The following is an 18,644-nucleotide window of genomic DNA, read 5'->3' as shown; positions in this document are numbered from 1 at the left end:
GCCTACGCTGCTATTGCTATTTGTCTAAAACAGAGGGGGAGAAGAATTGGATATCTGCTAACCTCATCCTTGCCACTCCAGCTCACACGCCTTATTTCAGAGAACTCACCATTCCTCAATATACCCTTCGGGCACTGCACTTCCTTAAATGCCGTTCCCACTGCTCCTCCTCCCAGCCCTCGCCTTCCTGCTCGCCCTTCCCAAGATAGTTCATGCATGTACACATACTTCCCTGTATTAGAAACACAAATGGCATAAACTGTGCATGCTGTTCTGCACTTTTTTTACTTAATACATACTTGCACATAAAGGGCTGTCTCATTCTATTTTATAACTGTATACATCTCCACTGAACGGATAAATCATAATTTATTTAATCAGTCCCCTATTAATGGATATTTCCATTGTTTCCTATCTTTTGCTATTAAAAATAATGCTGTAATGAACATTCTTGTGCATATGTTATTTCACATTGTATCTACGGAATTGTACCTGTGGGCTAAATTCTTAGAAACAAGGGTAGTTGATGGGGAGGGCAACAGAGTGGATGGGCACAGGATCGGGAGACTTTTCACTGTATTCCCTTTTGTGTCTTTTTGAATTTTGTACCATATGTCTTACCTATTCAAAAATAAAATATTTTTAAATACAGCTGCTGGACATAGACTGCTTAAATGCTCCCTCTCTTTATATACTTAATCTGACTATATTTTACAATTAAAGCCAGGTGATAATTATTTCAAAACTTCTTAAAGCAAACTTCCTTTAAACAGCCCTGCGGCATTTCTGTGGAGAAATGGCAAACAAGGATTTTAAAAGAGCAATCATAAACATCAAGGCAAGATATCTAGAAAAGTAGAGGAGTTTCCTGCTTTTGAGACAAACATGCAAGACCATGATAATGTTGCAAGGGACAGTGTTAGGCTCTGCCCACTGCAGGGTGTCAGTTCAGGGCCAGAGTTCACGGGAGGGCTACCCCATGACAGTCAGTGCTGCCCACTTCTCTGTATAGGATGCTCCTGCCAAATATCGACCCTCCGCTCACGCTTTATGACAAAAGACCAAAAGAATGGGGTGCAATTCTCAGAAGAAAAGTTAGAGAAAGAAGAGTATCTTCTTGGATACCTACCTTAGTAGTCCTTCCTAATCTCTTACTTCTGAATCCCTTGTAACTGGTCAACATTCCCAAAGAAACTAAGGGTGGGTGGGACACCTATAGTTTATATACCACTGGTCACTATCAATCATGTAACTGAAGAGTATGATCCCGCAACAAGGAAAGATCTGGATGTTGACCAAGAAGCCCCCTCTTTTGAGCCAACAACATAAAGATTCACACATAAAGCAGAGGGACGGCTCCTGTGCCTTCAGTTCTTACACGATTATGTTTGGCTACGGCAATGGTGGGGCACGTTGCCCCAGGCAGTCACTAGCTTATGAAGTTAAATAAAACCAATTCTGCAATAGATAGCGTCTTGATAACCTCCCGTCAAAGTAATAGGGAGGCAAAAAAATCTTCCAGCTGATACTGGAAGAGTATAACATTTTCCTAAATGAACTGCGCCGTGAGCACAATTTGTGAAAACGTGTGCTGCCTTTTATGGCCTGCCAGGAAGAGGGCATCTGGTCAGAAGAGCCTACGGAAGATCCTAAACTTATTTTACCACCACTTACTATCATTCCAAGCCAACTGCCCCGTCCCCTTGATGCTATCAACTCACCCTGCCCTGTGTTCTTAAAATTTCTACATTGCCCTCCTCCAATGGGGACCTCTTGTCACCACCTCAGGTTTCCCTATGAAGCTTTTCCAGTGCGATAAGGTGATTCCTCCCTAACCCACCCTTTGTAAACACAAAATTCCAATTCTTCCATTAATATGAGGTATTTACACATGGTCAATCAAAGAGACCCTGTTCCTGCCTAATTGGCCACTGGAATTTAATTGTTTTTTGAACAACTAAAGGTATTATGCCGGTGCTAAGATCACCATATAAATAAATAACCCACAAAAATATCATGGAAGAAGAGGTTTAACACCTCACATGTAACAAAATCTCTTTCTAACGAGGATGAAAGGCCTTAGTCTGAGCTGAAAATCTTATTAGGCCCAGGTATTGGCAGCAACTTTCAATGGCTTAGTAAACTTACACACAGACACTTCCACAGTATGCTGCTTTCTGCCCCCTTCCATGGATATCTGCTAAAAAAAAAAAAACTGCTCAGGTTTCTGAGTGTCCCTTTCTTTCATCTTTGTACACACTGCACACACGATAGGTTTGTTTTCTCTAAGTCCTAGGTTTTCCCATATTGAAAATGTAAGTATGAAGTTTCTGTCTCAGATATTTTGTCTCTAAATTCTGTATTTCTATTTTTCTAATGGTAAATTCTTTATTGAATGGCCTTAATTCCAATCCAGTCTAGAAAAATTTCAATCCAGCCCAGAAATGCAAGATTTGCTAACATGAACTTTTAGGCTCTCGAGGAAAAGATGGGTTTAACCAATAATCCTTACAGAATCAACTTGGTTGTGGTTTCCCCAGCATTAGCATTCATTAATCATTTGTCATGGTGGTGGTGTTTTTACCTTTTTTTAGTTGTCTGTCCGTGCAGTTCTGGCTGCCCCAGCTCCGTCACACACATACCACGATTATTTCTAGCTCTTTAGCTTATTTAAGTGCTATACCAAACAAGTACTTTAAAATTCATTGGAATTTGTGGCTAAAAAGCTCTTCTTTCAGTGACTCTAAAGTAAGGTTACCAAGTTTAACAAGTAAATATACAGGATACCTGGTGAAATTTGAATCTCAGATAAACAACAAATAATTTCTAGTATTCACTGAGGCACACTTATACTAAAAATTATTTGCTGTTTATCTGAAATTCATATTTAAATGGGCATCCTGCATTTTATCTGGTAGTCCAAACTAAAAAAAAAAAAAAAAAAAATCCCCAAGTATCTATTATCTATGCCAACAAAGGGACCACTTCCTGCTATGCAATGAGACCAGAAACATTTTACACCATAAGGTAAGTGAAGCAACATATTCTAAAACGATTCAGTCACTAAGGGATCAAAGCTTAAAATGTCTGTGTGAATATGGAGTATGAGGCTATTTTTCGAACAATTCAAGTATCAGTGAGGTTTAGGTCCAAGTTTTCTGGGTGATGGGCAATTGGTTTTGTGAATCTAGCAGATTCATGAGTATGAGAGGAAAATGTATCTGCTGTAACAAATGGGAAGCAGAGAAAGGGCTGCATAGAAAATAAGGGTAAGTCAACTAGCACATTCAGGAAGGATGAGATGAAAAAGATAACATTTCATTTGCCTTTTTCATCCTCTCTGGCCTAGTAACCAGTGTTCAACCTACCCAATCTATGACCCTGATCCACAACACAAGTAATTAAGGACTTTCTTTAAAATGAAGCTTTTACACACAACTATACACATATGTACAAGTAGCTCTGAAGGCCAGAGAATTCCAAATTCTGGAACCTTGGAGGCTCTACAGATGATACTGGTTTCAACAAGTTACTAAATCTTACGTAATAGCATCTACAGGCTTGGCCTTACAACTGTGTGGGAGAAATTAACTCAAGAGTAAAAGCTTCACATTCTGAAAATAAATAGTGGTGAAACAGAGCATTCCTGGATTGAGGGAAATCAAACTGTGAGAGGGACATGATTGGAAGGAAACCTCTAGAATTCTTCTAATCCCAGGTTCCTCAAATCCATACAGATGATGGTAATCTCTGGGTCACCTGTCATCACATCAAAGCTTGACAGAGAAGGATGACCCACAGGAGCAGCCTTGCTGTGCTTGAGGATTGTTCAACACTTGAAATGAGCTTCGGATCAGTTCTTGGCTGAAGTCCACATGGGCCCCTTTCACGAAGGCCAAGCTATCAGAGTCAACCACCACTCTTGCCCCACCCTGTTCAAATACCCTGAAAAGATGGGAGGACGGCATTAATGTATATCATACACACCAAAAACATAACACCCTCTGAGCCCAGAGATGCCCATCCTGTTTTCTGAAATACAGAGGAAGCTTCCCTTATTACCTCTAACAGGTGCTGATCTTCTCTGAGGCAAAAAGATTCAACGGAATGAATACTAGGAAATGTTTAGAGGTTTAAGCCTGGAATCTTTCTAGTCCAGCCTGACCCTCTACCAACTACCCTATGCACCTAGACGGGCCAGTTTTCCTCCTATGACTTAGTTATTTTGAATCAAGACAACAAATCTTCACTGTATCCCCACTGTGTGAGAAGGGTGATGTTAAATTATCCTTAGCAAACGTTTTAAATGTGGAATAAAAGTGCACCTTAAACTGGAGACACTTTTATCCCTCCTGCACATTCTCTGGGAACCCACCCCTTTCTCCTTGCCTGTCGTCGGGGTTGATAACTGTATCCAGTGAAAATCTGTACTGGAATCCGGAGCATCCACCTCCCTCCACCTCCAGCCTGAGGAATTCTGACCCTTCGGTGATTTCCAGAAGCCTCTGAAATGCAGGAAGGGGGGTCAAGAATGCCAGGCAAGGGGAAAGAGAAAGGTAGACCAAAGGGAGATCCCCCCACTCCCGGCCCTCGCCCGCCACCGCTGCCCCGCGTCCGGCCTCTTACCTGGACGCAGCTGTCGGTGAGGTGGATCTGCCCTTCGCCAGCTTCGGGGCTGGAGGACGACAGTTCCCGAAGCGCCCGAGGTCCGCGGGAGGCCGCGAGGAGCCTGCTGCGCAAGGGGAGAGGGTGAGCCTGGGAGCAGAGAGGCACCTGGCGCCCTCCACCTGGACAGCCTCACGCCAAACCTTCACCTCCCCCGCGAGCCTTAGTTTCCCTTTAGTCCTGGAGGCGCAGAACCAAACACCCTTCCCAGGTGCTTTTCTAGGCTTGGTACCTGCCCCCTGGCCAGAGAGTGACTGCTCTCAGGGCCACAGCCGTTAGACTCAACCCTCTGACGGCCGCCATTTTCTTCCACAAGCACCGCCCCTCGCATTGTCCCAATCCCCTTCTGCGTCTGGGCCTCGGGAAACGGGATCCACAGAGACCCCGCCTCTGAGCACACCTATTGGGTGGTGCAGGAGGAGGGGGGATTTGATTGGCTAGAAATGCTCCCGTTGCGGAAGCATTTGTGGGACTCACCCACAAAGTTCGGACGGAGCATTGGAGAGAGGAGCTGGGCGGGAGGGAGGTGGAAGCCTGCTGGCCCGGCAGCAAAGCGGACCGGATGGGCGGGGTTTGCGAATGTCTGGGACCCTGTGTCTGGCTCCCTGGAGCCGGGGGCGGGGCGCGGGCAGGCCTCGGACCCGGTTGCTGGTGGCCAGTCGCCTGACTGGGCTCCTCCCCCGGCCCGCCCCTGAAGGTTTATCTTGTGACCGCGGAATCTGGTTCTTCATTCCTTGAGCTTGCAGTGTAAGCTGCCATGCGTTTCTTGGGCGCCGCGTTCCTGTTCCTGGCACTCAGCGCCTCCGCCCTGGCCGAGCCGGTGCATTTCAAGGACTGCGGTGAGCCCCGGGGCCAGCCTGAGGTCCCCGCAACCCTCTGCGGGAGACCCCGACAGAACCCGGTGCTAAGATCTCCGAGCTAGGTTGGGTGGGTCCCTCGGGCCGCCAGGCTCAGCCTCGGACCCCTCGTGGAGTGGGCTGGAGTGGGTTGGGGTAGGGGACAGGGTGCTGGCCTGGATGGAACCCGACCACTCACAACTTTTCTCCTTCCTTGGAACGCGTGTTTGGGATCCCAGCACATTCCTGGAGGTGGGCCTTTTGCTGAAGTTTCCTAAAGATTGTAGGGCAAACAACCGAAGGTCCATGTGCAGCGTTGGGCGTAAGGGGTGCGGCGCAAAACTGCTTTTTATTTATGCCTTGTGTCTTGGATGTCCTCTGCCTCTCCACTCCTTTTGCTTTTTTAAATTTCCTTTTTGCTGGTAAGTCGAAAGTCCTCCTTTTCATGAGTTATTCCGTTAGGGCGTCCTTTGGGCTATGGAATTTTGTGATTCTTACCAGTTTTCCTCTCCTATTTATAAAACTCATGTTGCTGGTCACAACTTGTGATGCATAACCCTCTCATGCAGCTATGGTTGGAATCTTTGTTGAGAAACACAACAGGGGGTAGAAATTGTGAGCTCCTTCAGTCAAGTCTATCAAATTGTTTGAGCAGAACTTTTCTGAAGTGGAGAGGTGTAATAATAAATGAAAGAGGCATGAAACTGATTTTATAAAATTTATGAGCTGGAAGGAAACTTGGAGATCCTATAGTCAATCATTGAATTCCAGAGATGTTAGGTTACTTACCCAGTCACACAGCAGAATGGCAACCAGAATAAATTTGCTCCTTCATATCCAGTGCCCAGGTAATAGTAACTGCTTAATAAATATTTGTTGGAAAAGTAAATGAGGGAAGAAATACTCTTTCCACTATATCTCCAAAATTCATGTTGAGGCAAAAGCAAAGTTGGGGGCTAGGAGACAGGAGTGATTAAGGAATAAAAATTGCTGGCCTATTTATACATAACAAATGCTGTTCCACTGAACTAGGAGACTGGCATTTGAAAGATCCTATTATCACCGCAAATTACTGCCTTTCTCTTCACTAAGCTTAGTGGCCAACATTTGGATGAAGACACTGTTAACTTTATTGTCACTCAGCTCTCACAATCTCTTTTACAGATGAGGAAACAGGCACATTAAGGTACTTGCCCAAGTTCTTACAGCAGTAAGGAACCAGGTTCCTAGTAAGCAGTAAGAAACTAGTGGGTGTTTGTGAGTCACTTTGGGTTTCAACAGTAACATTAACATTAAAAAAAAGGTGGGGGGGGACTCGCCTGTCGGTCCAGTGGTTAGGGCTCCACGCTTACACTGCAGGGGGCAGGGGTTTCATCCCTGGTCAGGAAACTAAGATCCTGCAAGCCGCGGCGCGGCCAAAAAAATTAAAAATTAAAAAAAGGAAAACAACTAAGGAAACTAAATCCTGACATTGTTCTGCTCATGTGAATAAAGCAGGTGTTAGACCTATGGCAAAAACCTCTTAAGGGAAGGAGAGTTTCAGTTACAGACTTTCAATTTACTTTTGAATTGGGAAATAGAGTGTAAAAACTTCAGTGCCCACATCAAAAGGTTTTTTTGAGTCCCACTCTATGCCCCCTTTCCCTGAAGTGGTATTTCCTCAAGTGAGAAATGGGGCCAAGCGAACTAGTTTTGCAATTTTTGCAGGTTAGGACTGAGAAGTTTGCTCTATTGACACTGGAAGTCCAGGAATGTCTTGTCAGCAAAAATAAAACTGGGTGAAGGAGCTACAAGTACTGCCCTCTACTCAGTTCCTACTAGATCATGTGACGCAGCCTTGAAAGAAACTAGAAGTTGCAAGCTTCAGCATAAGCACTGATTTTCAATACGTTGTTGACTAAAATTCCAGATATTTTCTTTCCTGGCCATAGACGATAGGACAGAGTAGAAGAGAGTGCTTAAAGAAGAGAATCTTGTATTTATTGTTTGAGAACTTTGCCATGATGGAGAAGCAAGTTGGTGATAGGGAACTGCTAAGTATGATTTACAGACCTCGCTGAAGCAGTGTTAGTCAATACGATGCAGCTCTTCCACCCAAGAGCAGGCAGATAATGTGCTCTCAACCTGCCTTTTCCTTTCTGTCTTCGTGCATTCTACTTTTGAGACAGAGTCCATTCTATTGTTTAGATCCATAATTTCTACCCACAAAGTAAATTTGAGGTGAGAGGCTCACCCTTTGTATGAAAGGGAAACTTGCTAACCCACCCAGGAGCAGCTACTCTAGATTGAATTCATGGACTAAATCCCAATATGATAGTAATAGTGAATACCTATATAGCATTACTATGTTCCAAGCACTTATTTGAGAGCTATATGTGTATTAGCTCACCTACCCTATGAGGTAGGTACCATTATTAGCCCCCAGAGAGGCTAAGTATCTTGCCTTAAGGTTCCATAGTAAGTAATGGAGCCAGTGAGATTTCAAAGCCAGGTGTCGGATCCCAGAGTCTAGCTGTCAGCAGTGGTATATGAGTGGCGGAGCTTAAGCTTACCCTGTTGTTTACTTGCATTCTCTCCCATTCAGCTGTCTGGTTTCAGGGGCCTGGATGAAGTAAGGAGATTCTTAAAGATTTGTACTTAACCTTTTTTGGTCAAGGTATTTTTGTCCTTGTTTAGACTGAAAAAAAAAAAAAGGACACACACCCTGCCTCAAAGACACTTATTTTGAAGAACACAGGTTCCAGAGTAGAGTGTACTACAGATGCGTGCTTAAGATTGTTCTCATCGGTAGGAATATACAAAGCTCAGAGACCACTGATTTGGAGAGCTACCAGGACAGGATTGAAAGATGGTAGGGAAGGGCAGTTAGGGAGCAGCCAGTCTCAAGATTCCAAATGGAAACAGTAGCGGTGCAACCTGAGCCATTGCTTATGCCGTGTGTGCTGCTTTAAAATCCTGTGTCAGGATGGAAGGAAGGGTGGGGATGATTTTCCCTGGAATAGCCCTCCCAGGATATAGAGCAGGGGAGCTGACTAGGTATACTCAATAATTTCTTTAATTCCCTTTCACCTGTCAAATGTGAACAGTTTCCCGGGGACCACGGATGGTCGGAGAAAGAACTCACCCCCATTGGGAAGGCAGAGCACCTTCCCGTTAGGTAAGAGACAGCCTAGGAGGTTTGTTTTCCCACCCATTTCAATAAATGTTTCTTCTTTTGCAGGTTCTGGGGTCGGAGTTATAAAGGAAGTGAATGTGAACCCGTGCTCCACCCAGCCCTGCCAACTGCACAAAGGACAGTCTTACAGTGTCAATGTCACATTCACCAGTAGTGAGTAAAAGTGGCTCTTACCTTCAAATTCATCTTAAAGCGTAACATCAATCTCAAGTATTGTAATAAGTGTGGGAATATGAGGGAGGGGAATTGCAGTCAGGAATTCTGTGACCTCCCTCTCAATGGGCAAAGCTTGGATTCACTATGCTCTTACACTGTGCTCCCTTCTCATACTGGGTTCCCATATGCCTGTTTCTCAGAATCCATAGCTGCCAGACTCCTTTCGAGCAAACAGGGGGATTTCTATGTTTTCACAGGTCAAAGAAGACAGCTTGGCTTCTCCGTGCCCTATTTTGGTCCACCTTGTACAGTGGATTTCATGGGAGTGTCAGCTCTGTTAAGCTACTGACTGCAGAGTGTTAGTACAGACCCCAACCCTGTAGACTCTGGAACGCCTCCAAAGTGTTATTTCAAGCAATATATCTTCCGGCTGTTAAGTCTATATTCTGCCTGAAAATATAGGAACAATTGATATTTAGCCTCTGTAAGGTTTGGGGAACTCACTGGTGACCCAAGAAACAATCAAGAAGCTTTCTTCTTCAACTGGGAGACATGTTATTGGAACTTGTTTCTTTCTGGTACCACATTCATTTCCTTCAGATTCCCAGGAATCTAGACAATGTGAAAATCTCTGTTTCTAGAAAGAGCATCTACCTTGAATCTTTCCCTCATTTTCTATCCTATGGAACTAAACTAGACAGACTAATTAGGAACTTTGAGATTTCTATCATCTCTTGTTTGTAAGCCTAAAGACAGCTCTTAAGTCCTAGAGTTGTTCTCTCTCCTAGACAATACCCTGTCCCCTCTATTGTTCCAAACCAAAAAAGTACCTTCTAAACAAAAGTAATTCCCAACCCAGACAGAAAGAAAGAAGCAGAGCCAATGCTCTGGATCTCCAGAAGAACCTAATAGTGCATAACTCCAGTTGCCCTAATTTTAGTATATTTATTCCTCTGCCCAACTTGCAATATGGAGGGTAGAGGTTAGCAAGAAATGTTCCTCTTTCTTTTACCCAGTTTCTAAAGGGTTACCGCTTTCACTGCTGTTACAGCCCATGGCATTTCTATGGAGACTCCTGTTCCCTCTTTCTATATTGTCTTCCATTTTATTCTTAATTTCTATCGGAATCCTTTGGACAGGGTATTTGAGAATTCAGAGACCAGTCTCCCCAAACCCTTTAAGATACGCAATACACTTTGACAGAATCTGATGTAAATAGTAAACAGAAAGTTTACCACCAAAAATCAGTTAGCTTGTTCGATAAAGTTATTTATCCATCCAGGTGGCTCTGATTCTCCTGAGAAACTATGAAGGCAGTGAAGAGCAAGGTGGGGTCAACAGCAAAGAAAACAGCCCCCACTGACTGCTTTTTTTTTTTTAATAATTCAGTAAGTTTTCAAGTTTCAGAGTGAATGCTTGCTGTATAGCATTCATGGAGGTACTAAGTATAACTCCAAAGAGAAATAGACCCTAGGAATTAAGAGGTACAGAATTTGGTTTGCTGTCCCAGCAATGGTGTTGCTTGAGAATATGTCTGAATTTTTTATTTAGAGTTTGGAAATAGGCTGTTTCCTTCACCATCTTATTCTCTTTTTTTTTCTCTTAGGCACTCAGTCTCAAAGTAGCAAAGCCGTGGTGCATGGCATTGTGATGGGCGTTGCAATTCCCTTTCCTATTCCTGAGCCTGACGGTTGTAAGAGTGGAATCAGCTGCCCCATTGAAAAAGACAAGACCTATAGCTACTTGAATAAACTACCCGTGAAGAGTGAATACCCCTCTGTAAGTGACGTTGTAGTTGAGGACACCGAAGGTCCTGTGACTAGATTGGAAATCTGAGGAGAGGGGGCAGGAAGAAAAGATTAGAATAGGAATCCTTCATCTCTATGAGGAAGAGTTGGACACCTGGGCGAAAGGAGTGTAGGAATCTTGAGCTGGGGCAGAGAGTTTTCACTGTGTCCCTTTGTTCTTCGTCTCTTGCTTAATGGTCAGCCTGGGCCTAACGATGCCTTTTTTATATACAGTATTTCACTGGATTCTTGTGACCACCTGTGTAGAGGTGATACTATCCCTATTCTACGGATGAAGAGATGTTAGCCTCCAATGCTATGCAATATGAACAGAGTCCATTCTGCCAAGAATTACATCCTAGATTGAGACCCAGGTCTCGTGATTCCAAAACCTGTGCAATATTACAAGATTTTAGCTAGGTACCAAATAGTTCAAGATTTCAAGGAGTCAGAGCATTGTCATCAGAAAAACCTGGTTTCTCCATTAATCTCTTAACAAGAAAGCAGTAATTTATTAGGTCCATAGCAGAGCGGTGGCTTTTTCCTCTGCTTTCTCTCCTCTGCCACCACCACCACCCTCAACCTTCACCTCTGACTCGCCCTGCTGTACCTACTTCTTTTTCTACCAAACACTTGTGAGATAGAGCCTGCTGGAATGAGCCTGTGTTAACAGTATGAATCTTGATAAGAATGGAGGAAGTAAAGGGATTACTTTTTTTCCATGAAGAAAAAGAGCTGTATTTCTTTGTTTTGTTTTTTTTAATTTATTTAATTCTTGGCTGCGTTGGGGTTTTTTTGTTGCTGTGCTCAGGCTCTCTCCAGTTGTGGCGAGCGGGGGCTGCTCTTCGCTAAGGTGCGCAGCTTCTCACTGCAGTGGCCTCTCCCATTGCGGAGCACAGGCTCCGGACGTGCAGGCTCAGTGGCCATGGCTCACGGGCCCAGCCGCTCTGCGGCATGTGGGATCTTCCCGGACCGGGACACGACCCCGTGACCCCTGCATCGGCAGGCGGACTCCAACCACTGTACCACCAGGGAAGTCCCTAGAGCTGTATTTCACTTTTTCATTTTTTTTTTTTTTTGCGGTACGCGGGCCTCTCACTGTTGTGGCCTCTCCCATTGCGGAGCACAGGCTCCGGATGCGCAGGCTCAGCAGCCACGGCTCATGGGCCCAGCCGCTCTGCGGCATGTGGGATCTTCCCGGACCGGGACACGAACCTCTGACCCCTGCATCAGCAGGCTGACTCTCAACCACTTTGCCACCAGGGAAGTCCCTAGAGCTGTATTTCTTAAAAGGAGATCAAGTAGAACCAGGAGCAATCTGGCCATTTATTTCCTAGAAACAGCAAGTAATTAAAGGACATTATAAAAAGACTCAGATACAGGGAGTCTGTGCTTAAGCGGTATCAGAGACCCTAAAGGCCGGGAAGAGATTTGTAGATTAATTTGCAGAGCAACCATGTGATCATGGGCATATCTGAGCCTCAGTAACTTGGAGTGTCTAGTTAGGGCCTGATACCGAGTAGGCACTTAATATATGGTAGCTATTGTTAAGTGACATTTCATTTGTTTTTTGTTTGTTGGTTGTTGTTTTTGTTGTTTTTGCCATGCCACGCAGCTTAAGTGACATTTCATTTGAAAACCAGCTTAAACTATGTTAATGTGTGCACTAAGTGAAACAGTAGTTAATGTGTACTAGTCTTGAAAAATTTATCAAACAAGTTTCAAGAAGCTGGGTATCACTGTCACTCAAATGTTGCATTCTGAAGAAACATTTTGAGTACAAAAGAGAGGTTGTAACTAAAAGCAAGTAAGTTTAAGAAAGGACTGGCGAAGTGCCAGTGCCTTATTAAGAATTGGAAGAGACAGCTCATAGTATGAGTGTAACAAGTCAAGGCAGAGATCTCTAAGGGGGTATATTATCGAAGAAAGAAAAAACAGTTTGGGGCTTCCCTGGTGGCGCAGTGGTTGAGAGTCCGCCTGCCGATGCAGGGGACACGGGTTCGTGCCCCGGTCCGGGAAGATCCCACGTGCTGCGGAGCGGCTGGGCCCGTGAGCCATGGCCGCTGAGCCTGCGTGTCCACAGCCTGTGATCCGCACCAGGAGAGGCCACAACAGTGAGAGGCCTGCATACCGCATAAAAACAAAACAAAACAAAAAGAGTTTAAGGGCATTAATCAAAACTGTATTGCCACAAAGGTCATTGTCCCTGAAAGTATTCATACCACCCTAAACTTCTTTGAATATCCTTTGTGCTTTGACCTTTCCTTTTCCAGCTAACAAGTAAGTTTCCTGAGACCTAAGAACTAACTTTTTTTTTTTTTTTTTCTTGCGGTACGCGGGCCTCTCACTGTTGTGGCCTCTCCCGTTGCGGAGCACAGGCTCTGGACGCACGGGCTCAGCAGCCATGGCTCACGGGCCTAGCCGCTCCGCGGCATGTGGGATCTTCTCGGACCGGGGCACGAACCCGTGTCCCCTGCATCGGCAGGCAGACTCTCAACCACTGCGCCACCAGGGAAGCCCCAAGAATCTAACTTTTTACTCTTCATACTTCATAGTTAAAGTTGGAAAAAGCTGGATCAGGTTGTCAAAATGCATGTGAAATTGTTTAAATGCAAAATTATTTTTCATGGATGGCTTTATTTTTTTTTAATTAATTAATTCATTCATTTATTTATTTTGGCTGCATTGGGTCTTCGTTGCTGCGCGCGGGCTTTCTCTAGTTGCAGCGAGCAGGGGCTACTCTTCGTTGTGGTGCGCAGGCTTCTCATTGCGGTAGGCTTCTCTTGTTGTGAAGCATGGGCTCTAGGCACGCGGGGTTCAGTAGTTGTGGCTTACAGGCTCTAGAGCGCAGGCTCAGTAGTTGTGACACATGGGCTTAGTTGCTCCACGGCATGTGGGATCTTCCTCGACCAGGGCTCAAACCTGTGTCCCCTGCATTGGCAGGCGGATTCTTAACCACTGCACCACCAGGGAAGTCCTGGCTTCATTTATGTACCATTGATCTCAGAGGGAAAAAAATGCTTTAGAAATTGTGTTTGAGAAGCTAACTAGACTAGGATGTGGCACTGCTAACACCAAATCCTAAGTGTAACTTGGTTTGCCCTTCTAAGCTTAAGGACACAGGCTGTGCCCACATCCCAAGCAGCCTTCATGGTGGCGTGACTTAATAAGAAAAGGATGAGGAATTAGGCAGTTTGTTACAATTTACATTTAGGATTCATAGTTAAACCCATTCTGGATTGAGGTGAGGTTCTAGTTTCATTTTTCCCAATTCTTTTTCTCTTTCTCCAGATAAAACTGGTGGTGGAGTGGGAACTTAAGGATGACAACGACCAACGTCTCTTCTGCTGGGAAATCCCAGTACAGATTGAAAGCTAGAGCTGTTTGATGCCAATATGTCTGTCTGGGGGTGAGAGAGCACGGGTGGAGGGAGAGGAGGAGAGATCACGTCTAAACTAAATCAGTGCCATAAGATGAAAGGAATTTCTAGACTGCCGTTCTAGCCTCTCAACCTCCAAAAGTATCTAAGACCCTATTTCCTGAGAGCTCAGAACTGTTGCCCCTGTATTATCCTTTGTAAGAGGGTTGAAGGAAGGAAGAGAAAGTGAGACTGTAGGGATTGATTTAATTGTCTTCAGGGGGAGTTTTTTGTTTGTTTGTTTGTTTGTTTTGGTTTGGTTTTTGCTTTTGGAATAAGGAGGGTCTAACCAGACATGATCCAAATGATGCTGCTTGGGGGATATTGGATAACTTGCCCTAGGGTTACTAGCCCTTGCAGCAAAGCACGGGTTCCAAACCACATCCATCTAGGTGGGATATTACATCTGCAAGTTCCTCATCTCCACGTGCCTCGTTGAGTTCATCTGCCAATGAGCTTCCTCACCTCCAGCCCCGCTGCTTCAGCGGCCATGACTTGCCCTGCAGTGGTGTCCAGCGTGGTAGTGGAGGGGAGGTATTCTACAACGGAAATTCTCTGCAGTTAGCTCATGTCTCCTTTACTATCTTAGGTAGTTTTCATTAAATGCATCACTTGATTAGCAGATGTTTGATTTTTTTTTTTTTAACAGCACTAACTTGTGGCTTCTTTATGCACCTGGAAATGTCCCTTTGAATAAATAAAAACTCGTCAATCTTTTCTTCTGCATTTGGGCTGTGGACACCTGCTTCTTTCACAGAGTATGTTCCCCTAGATCCATGGTAGGTGGACACCTGGTCCCATGGTCCCAGAGTACAGTACTGTAAAGACATGACTTTCAGAAACTGCCACTTCTCGCTTTCACACAGTTAGGCCTCACCTCTCTATCTTACGCAAATTGACCTTGTTTGCTTCACTTTGCACAGTCTTATACCACCAAGTGTGCTTGAAAGAAACAGTGAAAGCAAACATCACCTAGTTGAATAACAGCATCTGCAAGGTCAGGAGAGCTGAATTTGGGGTTGAGGCGGGGAGTAGGAAGTTACAAGTTGGCATAAGCACAGCAATCTTTGGGAACCTTCTGCCTTGAAGAAAGCCTAGAAGCTTAAAGATGAAATGTGAAGTTGCAGGAAGTAATGGCTCGATTATTTAAATCTTGGAGTGTCCTGCTCTTCAAGTACAAGTATAATCATGGGGCATATATTTTGCTGTTTTGAATCAAAGTACTACCAATCAGGTTTTAGCTGTCACAGAGATTACAGCCCTATTCACAAAGGAGTTGGGTAATGTGGAAGGTCATCTCTTTTAGTCTGGGGTGCTTATGCAGCAAATAAGTCATTTGGTCCAGTTCTTTTCATCCTACTGATTTCACTAGATTTCTTGGATTTCTTTGGCTTGTGAGTTTCCCAGGAAAACCACCAGGGGACAGCAATAGATTGGGAATAATGTTATCAACGGCCAAGATTTCCTAGTTAATTCCTGGAGCCATTCAACCACTGTACTCTGGCTAAGATGTTTTGTGTATCCTATCACATTGTGTCTAGAGGGACAGCCCACTCTGTCTCCATATGCTGAACCCTGGGTATATCAAACTTAAATGGATTCCAAAGGTGGTTAACTGCTGTGGTTTCTGGCTTCAGACTGCCGGTAGTTGGATCCTGGCTTCACCAATCAGTAGGATAACCAGTATGATCTTTAAATCCCTTAACTTTTCTGTGTGTCAGTTTCCTTATCTGTTAACTAGAGTTAATAACAGTAGAGCTGTGAGGATTAAATGAAGCGATGCATGTAAAGCATTTAGAATGACCCCTGGCACATAGTACATAGTCAGTAAATGTTAGCTGCATTCCAAGAGACAGACATTGTCCCTCATCTGGGTATAGCAGGAAAATCAGAAGGTTCAATCTGATGTGTGATGATACGTCACCTCAAAAGTGAGGCAATCCTCTGTGCACAGGAACTTTCTCACGTGCCTGGAAAACTCAGTTCTCATATGCGTCTGCTCTCGCCCGAATCCCAGAAGACTCTCATGTCATTGAGCTCCTTTGAGGCTAACAACTGCCTGCCCTGCATTTTGTACTTCTGCCCTCATATGTTGAAGGAAGACAGAAAAAAAGCAGTTCCACTAGTGTATACCCTTCTGTTAGAGCAGAAGGGTCATGCAACAGCTTAGAACTGTTTACCAGCCATTGTGAGGCTACATGGAGCCTGCAGCAGTGAGCTGGGTAGGGCTCCCATGGAGGGATTAGTTTGAAAGGTTGTCTTCTGTACAGAGGGTTTGCGGGAAGCCCCCTCAGAAAGATCATGCTCTTTCCTGTGATGCTCTCACGCTTTTCTAGTCCACTGAGCAAGCCATGGAGGCTTAGACAGCTCCTCTCTTGCGTGATTTCCAGAGTAGAGAAACCCCAGACTCCAGTGGTTAAAAAAAACATGATGCAGACCCCTGTTTACAGAATAAAGGGCATCCAATACCCAGTATCCCCAGTTTGGGAGAGCGTTAGATGGGAGGGCTGGCATTTAGTCAAATCTTCAGGCTAATGAAAAGCAGTGAGCATGGAGTAATTTCTAATCCCCTATGTTTGGTTTGAAATTTTAGTTGACTTCTTAAAAGCAACAGATTGATCTTAATTATGCTTTGCGAAGGTTGATAAAACAGTCTGTTCTCTGAGAACACCCACGGACATAGGAAAGTGGCTTGACATAGGTGGGGTCCAGGCTAAGGGAAGGTGATCTGGGATTAGCCATTTACATCAGACAATCAAAAAAGCAAATATTGCTTAAATGACTGGGTTGTTGTGAGGACAGGGTCATGGTACATAGGGAGAGCATTGACACAGAGGAAAGGGTTTTGTGTGAAAAATGTCACCAAGGTGATAGTTACCTTGAACAAGTCTTTTCCCAGGGGCCCTTGGGAAAGAGATCAGGAAATAGAAGCTGAGGGATTTAAAGGCCTGAGATACTCAGCTGAGGAGGGTGAGGGTGTGTGTGTGTGTGTGTGTGTGTTGGGAATGGGAGCTGCAGTCTTGTGTGATCTGTGGTAGAAAGTGGCACAGGATCTCCACAGATGTTGCCTAAAAAAGTCTTTAGAAGAGTTGAGTCATTTTGGGTTGTTGTGTTTCCTTCTATGAAGAGAATCCCCTGGCCTATCCCTCTGATTCTAAACTGAATCCTATTCAGTTACAGCTGTCAGTTGACTAGCAACTAAATGGTCTGGGTGTTGGTTGCCATGGAAACAGCTAAAAGGCCCATCGCTATGGGAACCTACCATGCTCTCCAAACCAGGGATTTGGTTTCTAAAAAGAAGTGGAGGGGAGGGTGGTGGATGGGGCCCAGGAGATGGGCTGCAGAGGTGGCTTGAGGGTCCTTGGAGAAGGTGGCAAAGTGGTGAGCGCACATGGCTAGCTCCTTAGTGACTGGGGTGGAAGAGGGGCAGTGGTGTCTCCCACTTGCTGCAGGCATTCCCTGCCTGTTCTCGGCTCCTTGCCCCATGACGCCAGAGTGCAGATGTTTGCTGTCCCAAATAGAGGAAAGGCATGAGACCCTGGGGCAGACCTAGCCCATCAGCGCTGCTCCCCTCATCTGCTGGGGCTCTGAGAGGAAAAGTTGTGGCTCCTCTCTGCCTGGCAGGCTGTTCTCCACACGTCCTGTGTCCCAGATAAGCAGCCAGCAATGAAAGGATGAGCTTAGCTCTGCCTGCCAGTGGGTTAAGCTGATAAGGAGCCTGGCAGACAAAATGAATGACTGCTGGCCTTGAATATGGCAGAGATGCTGGGAGGTGGAAGATGCCAGGTGAGGAAGCAGTAGGGCTTCTGTTCTTAGCGTTATAGAAATGCATTACTCTGCTCTCCCCTACCCACCCACAGGCCTCTACCACAAAAAAAGGGGGTACTGCAGGTGGAGCAAAATATTAAAGATGGGGTTTTGCAGAGGTTCTCAATGGATGCACACAACAGTTATGAGATTCTTTTCTGGGTTTTGCAATCAAGGGAAATAGCTTACATCAGTGTTTAGTGGTAAGCTGACCTTTTACTGAAACAAAGACGAAACGTCCTAGTGGCTCTGCCATGAATTACTGTCAATGTGTAATATAAAAATGGAAGGGATTGGGCTAGATAATCTCTAATGTCTCTGTCAGAACTAACAGCTTATGATTCATCAAGACACTGAAGGGAAGCTCAAGCACCACGGGCAAGCGGATGCAGACTAGTCACACCTGTGAGAGCAAGGACACTTCCCGGTGTCCAGAGGGGCTTAGGACAGAGACTAAGGCCAAGATATTTGATTCAGAGACCATCCCAGATAGGTTTGTCCTTAGGGACTTTCACCCGATTCTCCAGAATTCTGAGATGGGTGGTCTTGATCTTCTCTCCTCATCTCGCCTTCTCCTGCCTGCAGGCACAGGTCTTGGCCCCTCCTGGGGTAGCTTTAGAGTCTAGGAGCCTGGCACCAGAGACAGATGCCAACTGCAATCTGAACCACTCCACAGGACCACTGAGCATTTCCCCAGGCTCGTAGGGAGGTTTTCACTTTTGGAACACAGTAGTTGTTTAGATTTCTATACTGTTTAAATTTTTAAATACATACTGGGTTTCTATCCCAGCTCCAACTCT

The 18,644-nt window shown here is 45.0% G+C and overlaps 2 protein-coding genes across 2 annotated transcripts; one reads left to right on the top strand and one right to left on the bottom strand.

Annotated features, from left to right (window-relative positions):
• Positions 1-3,302: 3,302 nt before the first annotated feature.
• On the bottom strand, positions 3,303-4,988 carry ISCA2 (iron-sulfur cluster assembly 2). Its single transcript, XM_007459733.1, has 4 exons — positions 4,898-4,988; positions 4,627-4,729; positions 4,390-4,505; positions 3,303-3,945 (listed from the first exon to the last, which is right to left on the bottom strand). Exons 1-4 carry the CDS (start codon positions 4,966-4,968, stop codon positions 3,771-3,773), a joined length of 465 nt encoding a protein of 154 aa, XP_007459795.1. The 5' UTR covers positions 4,969-4,988; the 3' UTR covers positions 3,303-3,770.
• Positions 4,989-5,323: 335 nt separating this feature from the next.
• Positions 5,324-13,997, top strand: NPC2 (NPC intracellular cholesterol transporter 2). Its single transcript, XM_007459732.1, has 4 exons — positions 5,324-5,504; positions 8,722-8,829; positions 10,439-10,611; positions 13,911-13,997. The coding sequence occupies exons 1-4, from the start codon at positions 5,423-5,425 to the stop codon at positions 13,995-13,997; spliced, it is 450 nt and encodes a 149-aa protein (XP_007459794.1). The 5' UTR covers positions 5,324-5,422.
• The last annotated feature ends 4,647 nt before the right edge of the window (positions 13,998-18,644 follow it).

Source organism: Lipotes vexillifer, unplaced genomic scaffold (assembly GCF_000442215.2).
Source record: "Lipotes vexillifer unplaced genomic scaffold, Lipotes_vexillifer_v1.1 scaffold39, whole genome shotgun sequence".
Lineage (NCBI taxonomy): Eukaryota > Metazoa > Chordata > Mammalia > Artiodactyla > Lipotidae > Lipotes > Lipotes vexillifer.
The sequence above is the reverse complement of the archived record's forward strand: the minus strand, read 5'-3'. Positions and strand labels throughout refer to the sequence as shown.